The sequence below is a fragment of the Crassostrea angulata genome, chromosome 5 (genome assembly GCF_025612915.1).
Source record: "Crassostrea angulata isolate pt1a10 chromosome 5, ASM2561291v2, whole genome shotgun sequence".
Taxonomy (NCBI): Eukaryota; Metazoa; Mollusca; class Bivalvia; order Ostreida; family Ostreidae; genus Magallana; species Magallana angulata.
The window spans coordinates 835,227-856,100 of NC_069115.1; the positions used below are offsets into that span (position 1 = coordinate 835,227).

The following is a 20,874-nucleotide window of genomic DNA, read 5'->3' on the forward strand; positions in this document are numbered from 1 at the left end:
ATACAATAATTTGCAAATAATGAACAGATTGTGCTAAAAAAAAATCAAGTATGCATAAAACGGAGAAGTTGAATGGGGGGGGGGGGGGGGGGGTCTTCAAAACAGTCTTTTATCAGATTTCTGATATACTTATTTGGAACAGTGACAAAAAATTAGAGTTAAATAGGATAAAAAAACCCCAAAATTTAGAGAAACGATGCACTAAAAACCGATTAACTGGTTTGAATTTAAATAGAAAAGTTTGCTATTTTTTCCAGTCATCTGCAACAAATTAAAACGAATGAAGACCATGTACGTATATGTATAATTCATCCATTTCAGTTTATATTTTTCATCACTGCCCGCTCCTCTATATATATCCAGCCATGCTGTTTTTTTTATTTAAATTTTAAAGAATATTATGAAAGCAATTTTCTAAAAGCAATTAAGAAAAAGTGGATACAGTATATACAAAAATGAACAAAAATATTGTTTTACATATTGTGCATTGTATCATTCTAATGAGTACAGTGTTGATTCCCGCGCTTGCGCAGGATATCATCTATATAGTGATTTCTAGAAATAATTGTAAACATCCAGAACCATTCTCTCATGCAGTATTCCATAAAATCCTCTGCATTATCTTAATGCTATATAATAATTATATATAATGTAGCTTTTTTTAAACTGAGTTGAAATTATGATTCCCAATTGCTAGGTCCCGGTGTAGCGGGTCATTTCCGAACTTTTAGCCCCACTCCCATTTTTTTTAAAAGATAAACCTTTGGGTAAAGTACACTATGCCAACAGTGTGGTTGGTACTGTCAGTGTAAATCTGGCGCCCGCACTGTAGGATGTTGCGCCCGCATCTGTGGCGTCATTTGCTATCTTGCGTACTCTCGCCATCAGTGCAATTACGCTGTTAATGCTAATAAACAATCCATTTCAAACATTAATGATGCATACGAACGCCAAACAGGTTCTGATGAATTTTCTGACTAACCATAATTTTAATCTTCGCTAGCCAAGGGTTTTCGGTTCACTTTGCTCCCCATAAACAGACCGAAAACCCTTGGCTGGCGAAGGTGAATTTTAAACTGACTTCTTGTACATTGAATATTGTGTTTAGTTTCTATATTCTTGCACGAGACATGACATAACTTTTGTACCAAACTTTACAAAATCTAAAGCCCAATAAGCGAACATTTATGAAAAGGCATTTTAAATGGCTTCTACCCCCATCTTCTTTAATTAAATCTTATGTCTATATCTGTAATGCGTGTACTAGCAACTTAGGTATTAACTGCAATACCTGCCTTAGATGACGTTTTTGATTTTATTTAAAAAGCAGCGCCCTGGTGGAGGGTTCAGGGGGGCGAAGCCCCCCGACGGAAAACAGATTTCATGTTTTATGGAACACACAGGAACAAATTTTAGGCACTTTTCGCACATAAAATTTTGATTTTTTTAAAAGATTTTTTCCGTATATATTAATCATTAGCATCATCGATGTCACATATTTGTGACCTCAAACAATCAGAGTTTTGAAATAGGGAAAAGAAAGATATTTGCTGTGTGCTTTTTTAAAAAAAAAAATTTTTTTTAATTAAATGCGATATTTTAACATTTTTAATTTTTGGTCTTAAAATGATGTGTAGGCACGTGCCATAAGTGCCTAACGGCAGCTACGCCACTGCCTACAAACAGGGACCAGGGGCACGGATACAACGTACGTAATAAAATTAGAATGCAAAAATAAACAAACATAAAATATTACTAAATTGATCAATGAAGGCATCATAATGGATCTAACACCAAATAAGACTTTCTGAAATCATTAATTTCATTATCAATAAGTTTTGAGCTCAATTAAATACGTTAAACGTCTTGGTCGATGGTCCTTTTTAAAACTGTGGGTCATGTGATAGATTGGTGTCTTCCCACTTAGCTAAAATTCTGAATTTTCTATGGGTGACTGATTTTAGCTAAGTGGGAACGGTGCACAGGTAAGGGTGTCAAAGATCAAAGGAAATTAGTTACAGGTGAACTATAGTCTGTTCAATTATTGACCTTAGGTACATTTTTGATTAAATGAAAAAATAACAGACAAATTTTCAAGATTATGTTTTAAAATAAAAAAAAATTAATTAAATACATTTAATAGATGTAAATTTTAATAATTAAAATGGTTTGTTTTATGATTCATCTTGGAGTTAATTTTATTTTATCTAAAATTACTCAATATTCATTCTTTTGAGTGATGAGAAGGTAAACAGACATAGTTGCATTAAGGTAGCTCGCGGGTTTACCTGCTTGTGAGAAAACCTACCTTGAAAATTTGTCCACGTGATCCATAGGTTTTATAGTTTTATTTCTTAAATTTATTTAAGATTTGTCTGCGCGGTAATAATGTTATTGTGTTTCAAATACAGTGTCATTAATAAAATCAAGCAACGCCATTTCAATGAAACATATAGTAAAATGCACATTTTAACCGAGAAACGCATTACAAAACTATGCTCCAAACTTTTTAACGATTCAGACGAAATTAATCATACTCAACACAAAAACAGAAGAGATAATTATGAATCAATTCACAAAAAAATATCAGTATGTGTTCTCGGCCAATTTTTGGCAAAAAAACTTTAAAGATTTAAAAGATTTCTCAAAACCTTATATTTTCATTACGACGTTAGCCTGACGTCATCATTTCCTTAATTACTTCTTAGAACACCAAAATTGAAATGCATTTATTGACAAGACTAGCTGTTTAACACATTTTAGAACATGTAAATGCTTATTAGACATTATTGTGAATCTTATCAAATGCAGTTAATGTAAGGCTCTAAAGATACAGAAAATTGCTATTTTTGTTTTTATGAAACTCTGAGTCAATCAATGCAAAAATAAAATGCTAGGCAACTACTGACATTATAAGTAAGTAATCGAATAAAACAGTTATCCCAAGCCAAAAGAAATTTAAGAATTTAATCGGTAGTACATTGTAAGAAAAAACGCGAAGTTAATGCATTCATTCTATTTTAAAACATGACTTTAAATGGAAGAGTTCTAACGCACACTCATTCTTTATCTTTATAGAACAAAATGTGGCAATGTATGTGACATCTAACAATTTTCAGCACTTGATATTATAAATCTTTGTATAAACAGTCATAAACCGCATATAAGCTTTTTAAAATATTTTCTTTTATACTTCTAAATATCTCATTTGTCATTTTAAAAAAAATTATGAGTTTATTATGACGGTCAACTCTTTACATCGATTCCTATTGTGACGTCAGCAAACCCGCGAGCTACGTTAAATGGGCATGGTCACGATTTTGGTCAAAGATGGTGTTGCACTTCCTATGCTAATTTTCCCGAAAGGAGTTGCTGATGAAATGAAAAAATCAAAGTAAATGAATTTGATGTAATTTTTTTGTTGTTGCAACATTGCATATAAAGCAGTGTAGAATTTTATCTGGAAACTTTGTACTAACTTTTATAAGAACATTTTATAAATTTGATTTTTTTAATCACATGAAAAGGGTATGTGGATAGATGATTTAAGAATGTTAGAATAAAGTTACTGAAACGCTTGATAATGTAATATTCTGCATGCGTGCTTAATTTTTTTTTCAACATTATTACTGTGTGAAGTCCCCGTTATTAACTTGCATTACAAACATTTTCTTCTTTACAATGGATTTTAAAACAATGCACGTAGCAATGTAGAAAAGTTGATTCCCCCCTTTTATGAAAAAGGATCTGTTGATTTCAAAGACACATATACAGGTTGTTATAAGCAACCCCCCCCCCCCCCCCCAAAAAAAAAAACACCAAACAAACAAACAAGCAAACAAAAAATCATTAAAAAGTATAAATTGGTGATGAAGCAATAGGTTAATGAAAATATGTACGGATAAAGTTCCACCTTTTTATCTAGGCGTTTATCTAGGGATGATTACATTTACAACTCTGACGGTTTTGGAGAGCCAGAATCATATTTATCCATGTAGCTCAAAAGAATGACAATAGAAATCAAATTAAAATATGTTAACATCAGAAATGAGAATACATAATATATGGTCATCTTCCTTTTTAATTTATTTATTTTGAATTTTATTTTATTTATTTAATTTATAAATATGAAACATTTTAATAATTGATAGTTCTTAACATTTTTATAACACTGTTAATCCATATTATCAAGAATTTCTAAAAGTATATCACAAGTGAGTTTTATACAGGTAACGTTAGTTCACACCTAAAACAGACTATACTCAGTGCTCACTCAGGTGTGAAAACCACAATTTTAGCTAGGTGGGAATAAGAATGTCAGAATTATAGCTACGTGGGAATAAACCGATAGATTTAACGTCTCGGTACAAATCCTCAGTCGGAGCGAAACGTCTCGGTACGAATTGCCCCGTAACCCAAATAGGTCTAGGTCACGGTCGGAACGCCTGCTGCAATCGCCATGTTGGACGAACTTTTGGAGGAGCTCGATCGGTCGTTTAACGCTGTTGAAATGTAAATGATATTGACGCCAAGAAACATTGTAAGTGCTAGGCCTACATGTTGTGGGTTTTTTTTCAAGGAGCATGAATGTTAGAATAGGTTATAGTTGAAAGAACATGGTTTTCGTATTTTCATTGGGCAATGAAAGTGCAGTGCATTGTTTATCGAGATATCTGCACTGGGTTTACACGTATTATTTATAGAAACAATACTCCCCAGAACAGCTAAACCAAGATCACGATATGATATTATCAAAACCGATTTGGTTTGACTTTTCCTATAGCGTCACGATCATTTCTGTCAGCTACGTCATGCATAAATTATACACGCCGCCGGTGTGAAAACTATATGATTGGTTCACTCCTATTTTTAGGCCGAGTTATCAGTATACGCTTATGCAATGCCAGAGCTGAAGGATTTCTCAGAACAGTTTATTTCCCCCCAATATTCATTCAAAATCGACTATCCCGTATGTTTAAATTCTGTGCTAAACTCTCTCTCTCTCTCTCTCTCTCTCTCTCTCTCTCTCTCTCTGTGTAAACGGGCGTTAAACCATAGCCTCAAGCTACGGTCCAGAGTACGGCGTTATAAAAAATATAATATTTAAAAGTTGCATGTGCTAAGCGTTCATTTCATGTAAATACCGTAAATGTATAATGCACATGTATTACCTACTAACTTGCCAGTCAAAGTGATAGGTATGAATTCCTCGATTTCTACACCTTTCGATCGGCAATCGACAGTCAATAAAAGTATTGAACGATGGTGTGAAAGAACGAGACGGAAGTGGAGAGTGCAAGGAGGTTTGTACATGTGCGTCTTCATTAGGCAAGTGTCTGATTCGTTTCTCTTCTGTTGCCCTATCACTTTCGGTGTAAATATATATACTTAAATATCCACAAACCATTTACTGCAGATTTCTTTATTTTACCTGTCTCTGAACCCCTGATTACCCGCTCCATACATGAACACCGGCTTGTTTACATACATAAAAAATACAGTTCTTGATCCGCTTTCCGAGTACGGTTAAAGGTTGTTTAATAGGAGAAAGTTTGGGGCGGGTAAAGCTACAATTATTAACAGTAGTAAACTAAATGAAGAATTATTTAAATGGATTATTTGCACAAAATGTGGTATGGTATGATGTAAATCTTTTTAAAAAATACTGTTATTTTTATACGCGGCAAATTGCCGTAAAGTTTTTTTGTACATGTAAGTATTGTATGACTGTAGCTTTAGATTTTCTAACCCAAAATTTATTCACAGAGCTACAGCTATATATGTTATGTACCGTATGTATTGTTTTATCACAAGTGTACACTTTCGAAAAATAGCCCAATTTCGACAGTCACGAGTACCCATGTGAATTTTTCATTCTCTGATATGTTGTTGTTCTGTCCGTGCATAATTTAGTCTTAGTTAACCAGCAGCCAATCAGCGGTAAGCTGAATCCACCAATAAAAAAACTGTGGTTAAGGTGTGGGTATTGTTTATGTATGACGTAACTGAAAAAGTTGAACGCGACGCGATCGGAAAAGTCAAACCAAATCGGTTTTAGTAATAATAGTTGTTTAACATAACATTGTAATGTTTAGGTCTGTTTCAACAGGTCGAGACCACTATATTTTGTGACGTCGGCATAAATTTGCATACTAAATTAGGCATCTGTTTACTTTTATCGACAAACCAATCAGGTGAATGAGTTGCAAGGCATTGTGGGCTACTACAAGTTTCAGTGTATACAAAGCGTATTGAAAATATATACCATTTTGAATTGTCCTTTGGAAACTCATTTTGAATGATTTTTCAGAATTTATGAAAGTAATATGGACAATTACCGGTATGTCTGAACTTCAATTTCTATGCTCACATTTAAAAAATACTGCATATGAGGACTTATATTAACCTATTTAAATACCCCATTGTCAATGTTCAAAGGAGAGGTACGTCCTATTGAATTAAAAGCAGCAAGTTTTTTTTCACGTGATACCCCATATTTGGGACAACATTAGTAGAACGCGCGTTGATGTTTTCTTCAGGGACATTCATCAGAATGCTTAACAGACAATTTATACTTTATGCTGCATATAGCTTGCGCTTCAGCGTTTGTATATTTGTGCATTTATTTTGTACTACCGTGGCTATTCACGTATGTTAAAATGTACAGTTTCCTGTATTTATTTCTAGTGCACAATGATAAAGTCACCAATACACAAATGTGATGATTTTGTCTTATCAAAATATGTTTTTACTTTTATGCGTATGTTTGTCAGTCGTTTGATACTAATCATTTTTGAAGCAACAATTAATCAACTAAAACAACAGTAATTTTAAAGGGGCATGGTCACGATTTTAGTCAAAAAAATACTTGTTCGATTTTTATCTTTATAATGCTTCAATAAGGCATTTTTAATAGGCAACCAAAATTTGATTGTCATTTGTTGAGTTATAAGCGAGTTACAGAGCTTACAATTCCTCGCTATGTAAACAAAACTTTTGTTTATATTTTGAATGTTGATGTGAAAATTGTAGTTTTAGACCTAAAATGTATGTGTTAATCTTTAAGAACTGTTTTTTAATGCTTAAAAAGAATAAGAATATAGACAAATCATCTAGAAAAAGATTTTTTACTGGTATATTGAACCTATGTAAACAAAATCAGGGCACGAGCCTTGTTTACATGACGAAGAATTGTGAGCCCTGTATCTTGCTTTAAACTCATCGACGGGCACCCAAATTTCATTTGATTATTTGAAATGCATTCATAAAGCATTGTAAATAATAAAAACAGAAAAATAAAATTTGACCAAAATCGTGACCATGCCCCTTTAATGTGAGCATGGAACAAAGTTAATGGTACATAATCTTTCCTTTTTTACCTTCTAAAGTAAAAATCAAGATGTACAAACATTCCGGCAAGCAATTAAATATTGTATATAAAACAAACAAATACCACGTGCGTTTGTTATAGACCGTCATGCATTGCAACTCATTCATTTGATTGGAGAATCTGTTTGCCGAAAATACTGTCACGTGTTAAATAATGCTATCCATATAAGGTAATGTACCCGACCTGTTCAAGATCAAATGGATTTTGTTTATTTCATTACAAGATGTTTTGGCTAAGATAGTGGTACACATGTAATACATGATCAACACAAAATATACTTAATAAAGACAGATAATTTTAGGTTATTGAATGTTCACAAATACTTTTGTAGGATGTTAACATAGCCCTTCTCTCTTTATTTTTATTACACATTCAGGTGAAAATATGTTAATTTGCTATTATTTTTAAGAAAGGAACCTTACACATTGCCCCCCCCCCCCCCCCAGTAGATTGACATGCGTTAATGCAAGGAACACTGACCCAATATCTATTGTTGGTTACTTTGGAATATCATTTGAAATTAAAGGTGTTATCAAAGAAAACAGTAGTGGAAAGTACAAAGTCTATGGGTGTAAAAGGTTTTTTACTGATTAGATACCTTATACTGTATAACCTTTGATGTGAGATTCTAAAAGCTGTACAAATTATGAAATTTGTTTTTTAAGGTCACCTGAGTCACTCAGGTGACCTATTGCAATTGGTCTTCGTCCGTCATCGTGCGTCGTGCGTTAACAATTTTACATTTTTAACTTCTTCTTGAAAACTACCTGGCCAATCATTACCATTTTTGGTGTGAAGCATCTTTATGGTAAGAAGAATCTAAATTGTGAAATTCATGGCTCTACCACCCCTGGGGTGCCACGGGCGGGGCAAAATATGCAAAAAAGCCAAATTTTCAAAAATCTTCTTCTCTACTCCCACGCATGTGAGGAAAAAACTGGTTGCATGGTTATGATGTCCATGAAGCCTTCTACAAAAATTGTGAAATTCATGACCCTTGGGTCAGGGGTTCTGGCTCTAGGGTGGGGCCAATATGGCCATATAGTAAAAATGTATTAAATCTTAGAAAATCTTCTCCTCTACTACCATATATATTTTTAAAAAACTAAATGCATGATTATGATGTCCATTAAGCCCTCTACCTAAATTGTGAAATTCATGACCCCTGGGTCAGGGGTTCAGGCTCTAGGGTGGGGCCAATATGGCCATATAGTAAAAATGTATTAAATGTTAGAAAATCTTCTCTACTCCCATATATATTTTTAAAAATTTAAATGCATGATTATGATGTCCATGAAGCCCTCTACCTAAATTGTGAAATTCATGACCCCTAGGTCAGGGGTTCAGGCTCGAGGGTTGGGCCAATATGGCCAAATAGTGAAAATGTATTAAATCTTAGAAAATCTTCTTCTCTACTCCCATATATATTTGTTAAAAACTAAATGCATGATTATGATGTCCATGAGGCCCTCTATCAAAATTGTGAAATTCATGACCCCTTTATTAGGTGTTGTTGGGGGGAGGGGGGGGGGGGCAATATAGTGTTAATGCATAATGCATATAATGCATATAATGTTTAAAAATCTTCTTCTCTATTCTCACTCATCTGTATAAAAAACTGACTAATAATTATGTTTACTAGGAAGTCCTCTACTGAAATTTTAATTTTCATGTCCCCTCAAGGATGGGTTTTGACTCTAGGGCAGGGCCAAAATGGATGTATAGATGTTAATGCATATAACGTTAAAAATTTATCTTCTTTACTCCCACACACCTGAAAGGAAAACTGAAATCATGATATCATGATTTTGTAGACCAGATCTTTTAGTTGTTCACCAAAATTATAGCTTTCACAGTTCTTTTTGAAATGTGGTGGTCATTACAAGTTTATAATTTTTCTACTCCAGTATAAAACCTAATTAATTAGATGCATATATGAGACTCCATAACAAGTTTGTGTATGGGATATATGCTACTCAGGTGACCGTTAAGGCCAGTTGGCCTCTTGTTTAAACCAAAATTTGGTAATTGATGTTATTGATTTTGATTTGTTTGTTGTTATTTATAGGCCTGTCTTTTGAGAAACTGCAGATTTCCCCAGCTGAACTTCCATTACAACATCTGTACATTGTCAACATGAACCAAAGTGTACAAGGTTTGTAGATGTCATGCGCTACAGGAATGTATCAGTAAAAATCATTATTAAGTAGACCGATAACAACAAATATTGTGGTTTCATATCTATTAAAATATTAAACTTGTTATTGATAGGCCAATCATCCATTAAGTTTCATAGCGTTTGATTAACTAAATTTGTAAAAATCAATTGCCAGCCAAAATTAATTAATTACAGACCACAATAATTGTCATATACCAGTCAACTGAAATCGGTTTTTGCCATTAAAATGGATTACTATCTTGTACAACAGGAAATCTAGAATCTTATAGTAAATGGAGTTTCAGTACATTAGAAAATTAATAGGAATGAAACTAGCATTTTCTTATAGTCTGTAATTCATTTAATTGAGATATCAAGTTTCAAAAATGGATTATAAAGAGAAATGGAATGAAATAATGAAATTTGACATGTCTGATAATTGTTTCACTGATCTTGATTTTGATAAATTGTGGATCATGAAAAATATACTTAAATCTATTTGATATGTTGTTAGTATGCTTGATTGCATAGTTAAGGAGAGAATGGCTATGCATATTACATTGAAAACTTTCGTTCACATTAATATGATAAGAAAAGCATTTTATCAGGATACAAAATTTACATAGATTAATGTATATATAAATATAATCTATTCCAATAGGATTGGAATTAATGATATATACATGTATATTACAGGGTAGATGCACCATACATAAAGGACTTGACCATGGACCCTCGAAGCAGTGCCCAGGATGTGGTGCGTTGTGATGTGTGTGATACCCCTGTCCCCCCACTACACTGTGACTTCTGTCAGACCAATCTCTGCAAAGCTTGTGTTGGAGAACACATGCTGGATTTATCCAAAAAACATCAGGTGGTACCGTTCCAAGACCGAGGATCTACTCCAAATTATCCCATTTGCACAAAACATTCCCCCAAGCAATGTGAGCTTCATTGTGAACAATGTGACATGCCTATTTGTGTCCTTTGTGTTTCCTCTGAAAGTCACAAAAATCACAAGTTAGTAGACATTTATACCAACTATGAAAAGAAAAGAGAAGATATACAAAAAGATTTGCAAGAACTAATGAAATCCCTTTCTCCCAAATACCAAGAGATTGCAAACAAAATAACAGAGCAGAAAGCTGATCTGAGTAAAAACTCAGAGAAATTGACAACAGCAATTGACAAACATGGAGAAGTCTGGCACAGAGAAATAGACACCATTATACAGAAACTGAAATCTGATCTTGATGAAATGGACGCCAAACACCTGGCTGTCTTAAACAAACAGGAAGATGAAATCACACGCACCATTTCTGAAATCACACAGAGCATTGCAGATCTGAAGTTACTGGACTCCAATGATGTCAGCCGTGTCTCTGTCTACAAATCCAGGAATGCTGAATTCAGAAAATTGCTTCCTAAACTCACAGTATCTCTACCAAACTTCACCCCTCAGAAAATTAACCCAAAACAACTTTACAAACAATTTGGTTCCCTGTCAGCATTCTCCATTACAACAGAGGAACATGGCTACACCATGGAAACCTCAGAAGCTGGATCCTCTCCTCTCAAACCACTGCTTGATGAGCCACGGATCATCTCCACCATACAGACACAGTATCCACTAACCAGTGTTACTTGTCACAGTGATGAAGAAATCTGGACGTGTAGTTATAATTATAAGACGATGAGTCTCTACAACCTGCAGGGGGAACTAGTGAAGTCAGTCCAAACCAAGTCAGGGAACAATCCACGGGACATAGCAGTGACAAGGAGTGGGGATCTAGTTTATACTGATGGCAGTGATAGAACTGTGAACATAGTGAAGAATACACAGATACAGACAGTGATCAGACTACGGGGGTCGAGACCTCGCGCTGTCTGTAGTACCTCCTCTGGTGACCTCCTGGTTGTCATGTTCAGTGATGATGAAAAACAAATAAAAGTTGTGTGTTACTCTGGCTCCACAGAGAAACAAAGTATTCAGTACGACGACAAAGGACAACCTCTCTATTCATCTGGTGACATTAAATACATCAGTGAGAACAGGAACCTAGATATCTGTGTGTCAGACTATGGAGCCCATGCAGTAGTGGTGGTCAATCAGGCCGGGAAACTCCGGTTTACCTACACTGGTCCTCCCTCTACTACCAAGGGACCATTCTATCCAGTCGGCATCACAACAGACAGCCAGGGTCGGATCCTGACAGCAGACTTCAACCACCGTATCCACATCCTGGATCAGGACGGACAGTTCCTCCGCTACATTGACAACTGTCATTTACAGGATCCATGGGGTTTATGTGTGGACACCAGAGACAACCTCTTTGTGACTGAGTGGAACACAGGTAAAGTGAAGAAAATACAATATTTGATGTTAACAAACTGTGTATGTATTATATGTAAACAAACTGTGTGTGTGTATTATATGTAAACAAACTGTGTGTGTGTACTATATGTAAACAAACTGTGTGTGTATTATATGTAAACAAACTGTGTGTGTGTATTATATGTAAACAAACTGTGTGTGTATTATATGTAAACAAACTGTGTGTGTGTACTATATGTAAACAAACTGTGTGTGTATTATATGTAAACAAACTGTGTGTGTGTATTATATGTAAACAAACTGTGTGTGTGTATTATATGTAAACAAACTGTGTGTGTATTATATGTAAACAAACTGTGTGTGTGTATTATATGTAAACAAACTGTGTGTGTGTATTATATGTAAACAAACTGTGTGTGTATTATATGTAAACAAACTGTGTGTATGTATTATATGTAAACAAACTGTGTATGTATTATATGTAAACATACTGTGTGTGTATTATATGTCAACAAACTGTGTGTGTGTATTATATGTAAACAAACTGTGTGTATGTGTATTATATGTAAACAAACTGTGTGTATATTGTATGTGTATATGTCAACAAACCATGTGCAAGTATCATATTATATATGAGAAACAAACTGTGTGTATATATCATTGTAAATAAACTATTTTGTTCTATATGTAAACAATTTATGTATATGCATTTTATTTATAAGAAAAACAGTGTATATCGGTGTACATCATATGTAAATAGAGTGAGTGTTTTATACATGTACATATATATGTTAACAAAATATGTGTATATCATCGTTAATTGTAAACTAAAGAAATAATTTAATGTACATGTGTGTATTGAATACAGTTGGAATTGGATGTATAAAATATTTCTTTATTAAATGTACAGATCTAATTATTATTTTTTTTCTTTTCTGGAACAAAAAAACAATATTTACTGTATATGCAATGAATACATATATCACCAATATAGGATCTCTCAAGATTCGTGATGGCATATGATTTGTGAGTGCCTTTAATCCTTTTCAAATTTATATCCATTAATCCTTTTTTGGGAGCCTTTACATGCAAATAGCATAAATCTTCATGTCTACAGTAATGCCTAAAGATCCTTTGGGATGTCCTTGGTAAAATTATTACAAGGGATTTTATGTCAGTCAAATATGAGATAGAGTTTTTTGCTCACCGAGACTAAGTCCGGGGGGGGGGGGGGTTAAGCTATACCGTCTGTGTCGGATGAATGGATACAAGGATGTAAATTAATATATTCGGATGTCTAAAAGACCTTAATGTTTTAATTTGTTAATTCTAATTCAAAATAAACTGAAATATTTTGTTCGTACTTTGAGGTACCTACGGTCGTGTGAATAAATTCAATAACGCCCAAAGGCCTTAACGTATTGTTCTTTGTGCATAATAATTGATACGCGACTTGGTATGACCACTATATGTAGTGACCCTTTCAGAAAAACTTCAAAGATAACACGCGATCTTTTCTTCTCATCTCAAATTTATTTCCTTGAGATCTTTTAATTGGTTGATAAAGAAAGTAAATTGAAAATAATTGTATATACTTGTGTAAAAATATTCCTTTTGTTTATAAATGTACCTCGTGTATCAGTTTATGGTTTTAGAGTGAATATAAACTGAACTGAGACAAACTTGATAGAATTACAAACAGCGCACTCAGGTAAACTGCTCAGGCGTGAGTAATTAATGCGAGTTAGCTCCCTTATACCATGAGTGATGTATGTTAATTTTTAAACGTCAACTGACCATGCTGACGGAACTTAATTCGCTTAGAAATGAATATGTAGGTTGGAATACATTTCCATTTTAATTGAGTACATGTAAAGATTGATTGCTATGATTGATCAACAGAAGCTAGGAGATGGTGCTATAGGGAATGTTAATCCTCACCTAAAAGCAGTTTGCATAGAGGACAAACAACACGAAAACAGTAGGATTTAAAGAATATTAAATAAATTCGCAATGGTGTGATGATGCGAAGATATTCCAAAAATGAAAATGAAGTTCCTGCTATCTTCTCTTTTGGCATATGATTATCTTACTTTTTTGCAGATCAATTAGGTATTCACATCATAAGAGATGGACCCCTGTAGAATTTTAGGTAAATCGATCACCGTCATAACCATAGCCTGCCCTAAGGACCCTTTTCAGATCTATATCACGTTTATTAGACCAGTTCTTGAATATGCTTCTGTAGTATGGGACGGTTGCAATATGTTTGACATGGAGAGATTAGAAAAAGTTCAATTAAGTGCTGCAAGGATTGTTACTGGTTTGCCCATTTTAGCATCTACAGAATCTCTCTACACAGAAACTGGCTGGGAATCTCTGGCCAGTCGACGAAATAAGGCTAAATTAATAACCATGTTTAAAATTCATACAAATCAAGTACCTGAGTACTTGAGCAACATTATTCCTCCCGTAACAAAAAATGTCTCAATATTTCACACAAGAAATAGCGAAAATTATAGTGTTCCAATCAGCAGATTAGAACTTAACAAAAAATCTTTTGTACCTGACACCGTTCGGAAATGTGACAATTTGTCTTACAATACAAACTGCTTTATTTTTTCAGCAGTTCAAAAGTTCATTAAAGAGTCTGGAAGATTTAATAATTAAATTCCTTTTTGCTTTTGCTTTCTATATTGTATATTAACGTTATCTACTATATATTTGCAATTACTTTGTAAATGTATGTCTATGAATTTAATTAACTATAAGTAACATGTAATATTACATGTACTATGACAATTGTATATATTGTATGTATTATCATTAGGAGAGGAACTTGTAAGTTGCAAGAACTTGTTTCCAATCCTTTTGTGTTATTTACACAATAAAATATGTTCAAATTCAGATCTTACCCTCTTCCGATATCGAAAATTAATGTAATCCTTTTTCAATTCAGAACCTATAGGAAAAAAAGCACGTTTCTATGCAGTCATGCTTACATGTATTTACCACGGTAAGGGGATTCTCCGTTATAGGCCTACTGAGACTCTTGTAGACAAGTGGAGAAACTCAGCAATGTTTTAGTTGATATCATTATGGAATGTATAGTACGTGTATATATACGTGTGCTCTGGGACTTTTTTTTTAAAAGAAAAATGATATAATCTGTGCCTGAAACATTCCCAAAAATATATATGGTTTATGCACATCTGCTTGGGGGGGGGGGGGGGTTATTATTTGCATTGTTGTTGGATCGGGAATCAGGGAAATAATTCACGGTGGCATAAACAGAGAGTTCATGCATGGTGTCTTTAATAAAGAGAGAGAGAGAGAGAGAGAGAGAGAGACAGAGAGAGAGAACGTTTCACGTAATTGCTGTTACAGCAGTATAGACCTTTAAATAAATGCTTCGGATCCATATATAGTATACCTATGACTTCAACTTCTCAATATTTCAATCTTTTCAAGATAACTTTAGGAACTGTTATCTTTGCTGCGAGAAAAAAGGGCGGGGGGGGGGGGGGGGGGGTAACCCCCTCCTCCCCCCTTCCCGGTTCCGATGCCTATGTAATATGTATATTAGCTGTGGAAAGAAATGTCGTTTTCAAAAAGGGGTGGGGCTACTTGATCATACAATTTTGAGTCTAAAAATCAATTAGTAAATAAAAACAGAAAACGGAATCGAAGAAATGCGGAGAGATCATTAATATTATATGCCTGAAATATGTGAACGTACGTACGTACGGTATCAAATTTGTATTTACCTGTCTCGCCTGTAATATATGGTAGGAACATAAATCTTCAGGTTTTTAACAGTTAAAGGAATAATTTAATGTTTTGTTTTTTGAAGTTTGAATTTTTTTATGTGTGTATATTATAAAAAAAAGTGACATTAAACATTTCGTAAGATTGTCTGACATCAATAATCTTTTCACCTTTGACCTTTAGCCTATGTAAACAGTACTTAGCAAGTTGTGGAAAAATCACCCTAGCTGTTGACTTACTTTGTGAAATGAACATCAAATATTATTGCCAGTAAATGTAAACATGAATTATTTATTAAAATGGGAACGTTCCCGATATCAAACAGGTTTCTTTGTTTTTGGAGAATTTTACAATGTACATGTGACCCAAACCAAAATATTTACTTATACGGGGTCAAAGTTCAGTTATGAATGGGAGAAAGCTGTGCATGCGATAGTGCATGCAGACTACACGTGGGAAAATAACAATAAACCGACCAATGGCAGAGATCAGTTCGAGACAAATCGTTTCTGATTGGCTGATCATAAATAATCTCTGTCAGCAATAAATACCGATACTCTGTTAATCTTACAATCATAACATAGTTTGCCACGCAAGGAGATCGATCAAGAATAAAAAGCTACCAGACTAAATCCACCCTTATTTATTTCTTAACAAGTCAAAATGCCGATCATTGAAAAAAGCCAGGTCTTTGATAGCCGTGATGAAATTGACGAATGTTTTCTGGTCAGAAGATTATCCATGTACGCCACTATCCGTCCCGAGGACATCAAATCTCTAGGCGCGGATCCAGGACTGACCAAAACCCCGCGCGGGTCTCTCAAAGATTTGTTCCGGCCCGCCCTGGATCTCCACCACGACCTGACCATCACCGAGGAGAGAAGGGGGTCCTCTTCCTCCCTGGAGAGAGTGTGTGACGACACCCCGGTCATTGACGGGCGGGGTTTCCCCATCCAGTATAAATCGGCGGGAATCAAGCCGCACGAATTTCCCGTGATCGGTAAGGTTTTACCTTTATAAAATGATTTACAACCGATTTACATTATTACGAAACTATTTCAGTAGTTACATTTACTTCAATATATTTTGTTAATCCTTGTTAAGAACACATTTTATAGCCTATATAATATGTATCAAAATAATATATATATATATTGAATTTTTACACTACTTAGTGTAATTTTACCCTTAAATGTACAGCAGGAACATTTTAATTGAGTAAAAAATATTAATTTTTATTTATTCAAAATGTTATTTTTTAACTTTGTCAAAAGTACCAAAGTAAATTGTTTAACCTTATTGATATTTATGAAAAGATGATCATCTAAGCATTGAGTATTGTAAGATAAGTTTATGATGATGAATCATTGACCGAGACTTTGTACCTTATCGACCGACAGTTACCATAGTAACGACAAGACAGCTCTTGATAAAACTGGAAAGTTCCAGCTTATGTAGCGCATCTGTAATCGATATATACCTCATTACGCATAAAGGGGTTCAAATAGGTGCACATATGCACCGCTGTTTATCATCATTAAGGAGGTTCGATACTCGTAGCTCATAGGCGTCGGACCCCCCCCCCACTGTTTTTGCAAATGTAGACTTAACCATTAGGCACATAGCATTATAGAGGGTTTAGCCCCCCCCCCACGGATTAGGAATTTCATGATTTGGGGGGGGGGGATTTGGGTAGGGAAAATTATTTGTGGATAGGCATCCCCCCCCCCCTGGATTAGGATTTTCACGATTTTGGGAAATAGGTTTTTTGGCAATATTTTTGAGGATTAGTCTAGCCCCCCCCCCCCCCCCCACTTTCAATTTGCTTCCGACGCCATCGTAGCTACTGCATAACGTTTTTATTTTATTTTCTAACACAGAAAAGTTAAAATTGTTCTGTATTTTACAAATAACTAGCGAATGAAATTGAGTTTAACAATATCGAATTATCAATATTAGTTCAGTTGACCTTAGTTTTACTTTACATTGACAATTTTGATATTTAGATATCGGTAGGGGGGGGGGGGAGGGGGTGATAACTCTACAATTTAATGTGACCTGAGACCTCTTTATCAAACAGTGACTTCTCTGACCTGTGTTGTAGACCGTATGTTGTGGTTTGAAAAGGTTTTGTCTTTTCAGTTACCTTCGATTTCTGCTGTGACGATTCGGCAGATAATTACGGATAGTTGTGTAAGTGGTAACATATTCATGTTACGTTACTGAAAACAACTGCCGAAATTTGTAGATATTAATTCTGATGTCATTTTGTCACGTGGTATATGCAGATGGAAAAAAAAGATAAAAAAAAAAAACAACTAAAAATCATACATTGGGGTTTGAGACTAGTTTACCATAGTGCATATGAAAAAACGGGGTATAATTTTTAACATTTCTTTGAACGTGGAGAAAGCCTCACCCAAGAGACAGCGATCGAGCAGTCGAGGAAAGAAGAAGAGGAAGAAAGACCTACACAACACAACAGCAATGTTCTAAATTACCCCCTATTTAATTTTATTCAAAATTATCCAACGGGGAAAAATATTTATTAGATAAACGGCATCTGCCAATGCTCATTTTATTTTTGAACAGGGCAATGAAATACCACGTGACAATTTAATTTATTTTAAATTGAAATCGCTCATACTTGCACCACAAAAACCTTTGTAATAAAAACACATGCAGATATTGATTATAATGTATTTTGATAAAGCGTTCTGTATGAATATATTATGCCAAGTGAATTTTTTCTTGATGCAGTATGTTGAAGCACTCACTAACCGTCAAAACTTCACACTGTATATTAAATGTGCATTTTCACGGTTAATCTAGTCAGTTTAAAAGTACGATGCTCTTTATTCAAATCGATGCATTGTAACGTATGAAATGTAAGACCACCGGTTTTGAAGAGTCCTAAGCATTTTGATTTTATTTCGTCAGGTTTCCATGTCGACGAAAACATCTGTCCAGGGTTCCGATACCGAGTTCGCTACATGGGATCCAAAGACTTCCTGTTCAACGGAGAACCGCGCATGCTCCAATCCATCGGCCTTGGATATGGGAAGCGACTGACTTTCTCGGGAGAAACTCTCAACAACAACGAGAACTACTTCTGGTCCGACAGCCGACCGGAAGGATACGCATTTACAGTATGCGCAGTGGAAGCTGGCGACAAATTCGTCATCTATGACGAAATGTCACATGTCGTTGGTGACGTTGATATTATTGAGGTCGAGGAGAGCCAGACAGAAGAAAAGACCGTCTACGAGCCTGATTACGTCAAAAAGATCGTCCGCGTGCGTCTTACCGCCAACATCCAGTACCATATACACCACGGTATGTTGATGGACGTCACAGACCACGTGACCAACCTCGAGGGTACTGCGGTGCTTGTACGTCACAGGGGCTCAATGGCGGCAACTCTGCAGCAAATCAGTGACGTGAACGTTCCCCGTTTCGGCAAGTGCTCGCTGTGGAAAGAATGAGGGGGTTATACTCCAGAAAAAGACTTTACCTCAATAGGAAGCGACCAGGGGCTCCAAATCCCCACACTGCCCGCGGGGTCCCATCGATGATAGTCCCTGATGCACGTGCATTACACAGTGCCGTGCAAATAACTGATACCATGTTACTTTCAGAAAAATATTTTACATATACATTTGTATACTGTTGATGTTTTTTATATACATTATTGTTTTCAATTTTTTTAAAGTTTAAAAAATAAGAATAAAAGGATATTCTTTGAGAAAATTTCTTTGTTGTTTGTCAAGTGGATTTATAAAGTAAAGTCTTTAAATTCCATATGAAACTCAACTTATATTGTATATCAATTGCACCAGAAGTGTTGACAATCAGTTTAATTGGAGGGTTCAGCCGAGTTACAAATGTGGAAAAAATAATTTTGAACGTTCTACATTGGTTTTTATGACAACAATTTCTTTTACTGAATTGTTAGAGATTTTTTTTTATTTAAACAAAGGAGAGCATGTCAAGTTAAGAAATGTAAGAAACATATATAATTCAAATTTCTAAGACTTATTTTATACAAATTTTGTTTTAAAACTTACTTTTTTTCTAATAAGTTTAGGTAGAGAGTGACATTTTACTATAATTCACACATTTAAATAATCCTTTTGCGCTTTAAAAATCTTCGTAACTAAACAAGTTTTTAATGATGGCGTTTTTGACGCCATTTTACGATGCCTATATCGCTATTTCTTTGAAAAAGTGACTCCATGGCAAATTCGTTATTTATAATTATTAATTTCATGAGTTCTAATTCAGGAACATATACGAGACAACACAACAACAGGGAAAGTTTTGTTTTCCGGGATGGGGGGGGGGGGTCCAAGGCCTATTTTCCATGAACCCCAACCCCGACCCCCTTCTAGATCCACACAAGTGTGAAAGTATATACAGTGCGGTCTTAGAGCAATCGCAACTTCTCGGGCCTTTCCGGCAAGCTCGGAAAAACACCTCGAGGTGTTTTTTTCGAGCTCTGCCGGAAAAGCCCGAGAAGTTGTGATTGGTCTTAGAGGTAACGCTAGTTCAAGCATTGTACCCGCGTTCATACATGGACGTTGTGCTGGGTTTGTCTGTGGCTTTATGAACACCATTAGATAATACGGTTGATGTAAATATTTAACAGTACATTACATAACCAATTTAAGGCAATTTAAATGAAAAGAACATTCACAAGAATTTCATGTAAAACTATATTTAAACAATAAAATGCTTTCTGTGGCGATATGAAGGTGGCAACATTGCAGAAATAAATACTTTTTTTCAGCAATTATCGCTACCTTCATAACCTGCATGAATCATCAAAGAAAGCATTCTATTTTTTATATTTACACTTTTTTGCAAATTAATAAATTGATTGGAAAAAGTAAGTAAAAATCACTTTATTGCCAAATCGTCTCCTATGAGACTTTGAGTCTGACATCATGATTATTTTGTGCAGTCCGTGATTTTTCTTTTGTCGCTGTAGGTTTTGACCAATCTATAAACGGGGCGTGTATATTTCAGTCTGGCTGTTTCTATAGAGCTATGAATTCACGATAAGTTTCCGTAGGAAATAGAGGGATTCATACTCGGTAGATGTAAATATATTTAGATGCATTGGATATATTTCATCTCTCTGTCAACGGAAATCTCATGATTTTAAAAATCTATATTTGTGAATTTTAAGACATTTCGCCAAAAAAAACTACAAAACGCCTG

General features: G+C 34.8%; 2 protein-coding genes across 2 annotated transcripts; both read left to right on the plus strand.

The window, feature by feature from the left end:
* The first annotated feature begins 4,404 nt into the window (after nt 1-4,404).
* Nucleotides 4,405-12,762, plus strand: LOC128186186 (E3 ubiquitin-protein ligase TRIM71-like). The gene is made up of 3 exons (XM_052855953.1): nt 4,405-4,540; nt 9,459-9,545; nt 10,245-12,762. The coding sequence occupies exon 3, from the start codon at nt 10,276-10,278 to the stop codon at nt 11,986-11,988; it is 1,713 nt and encodes a 570-aa protein (XP_052711913.1). The 5' UTR covers nt 4,405-4,540; nt 9,459-9,545; nt 10,245-10,275; the 3' UTR covers nt 11,989-12,762.
* A 3,450-nt stretch (nt 12,763-16,212) lies between these two features.
* Nucleotides 16,213-19,399, plus strand: LOC128186202 (uncharacterized). The gene is made up of 2 exons (XM_052855987.1): nt 16,213-16,651; nt 18,592-19,399. Exons 1-2 carry the CDS (start codon nt 16,315-16,317, stop codon nt 19,134-19,136), a joined length of 882 nt encoding a protein of 293 aa, XP_052711947.1. The 5' UTR covers nt 16,213-16,314; the 3' UTR covers nt 19,137-19,399.
* Nucleotides 19,400-20,874: the final 1,475 nt, after the last annotated feature.

What these genes read in the sequence shown, in the direction of transcription:
- LOC128186186 (XM_052855953.1), top strand. Translation starts at nt 10,276, where the DNA reads ATGGACCCTCGAAGCAGTGCCCAGGATGTGGTGCGTTGTGATGTGTGT.
- LOC128186202 (XM_052855987.1), top strand. Translation starts at nt 16,315, where the DNA reads ATGCCGATCATTGAAAAAAGCCAGGTCTTTGATAGCCGTGATGAAATT. An exon ending in GCACGAATTTCCCGTGATCG is followed by an intron (nt 16,652 to 18,591) that starts GTAAGGTTTTAC and finishes TTATTTCGTCAG; the next exon opens with GTTTCCATGTCGACGAAAAC.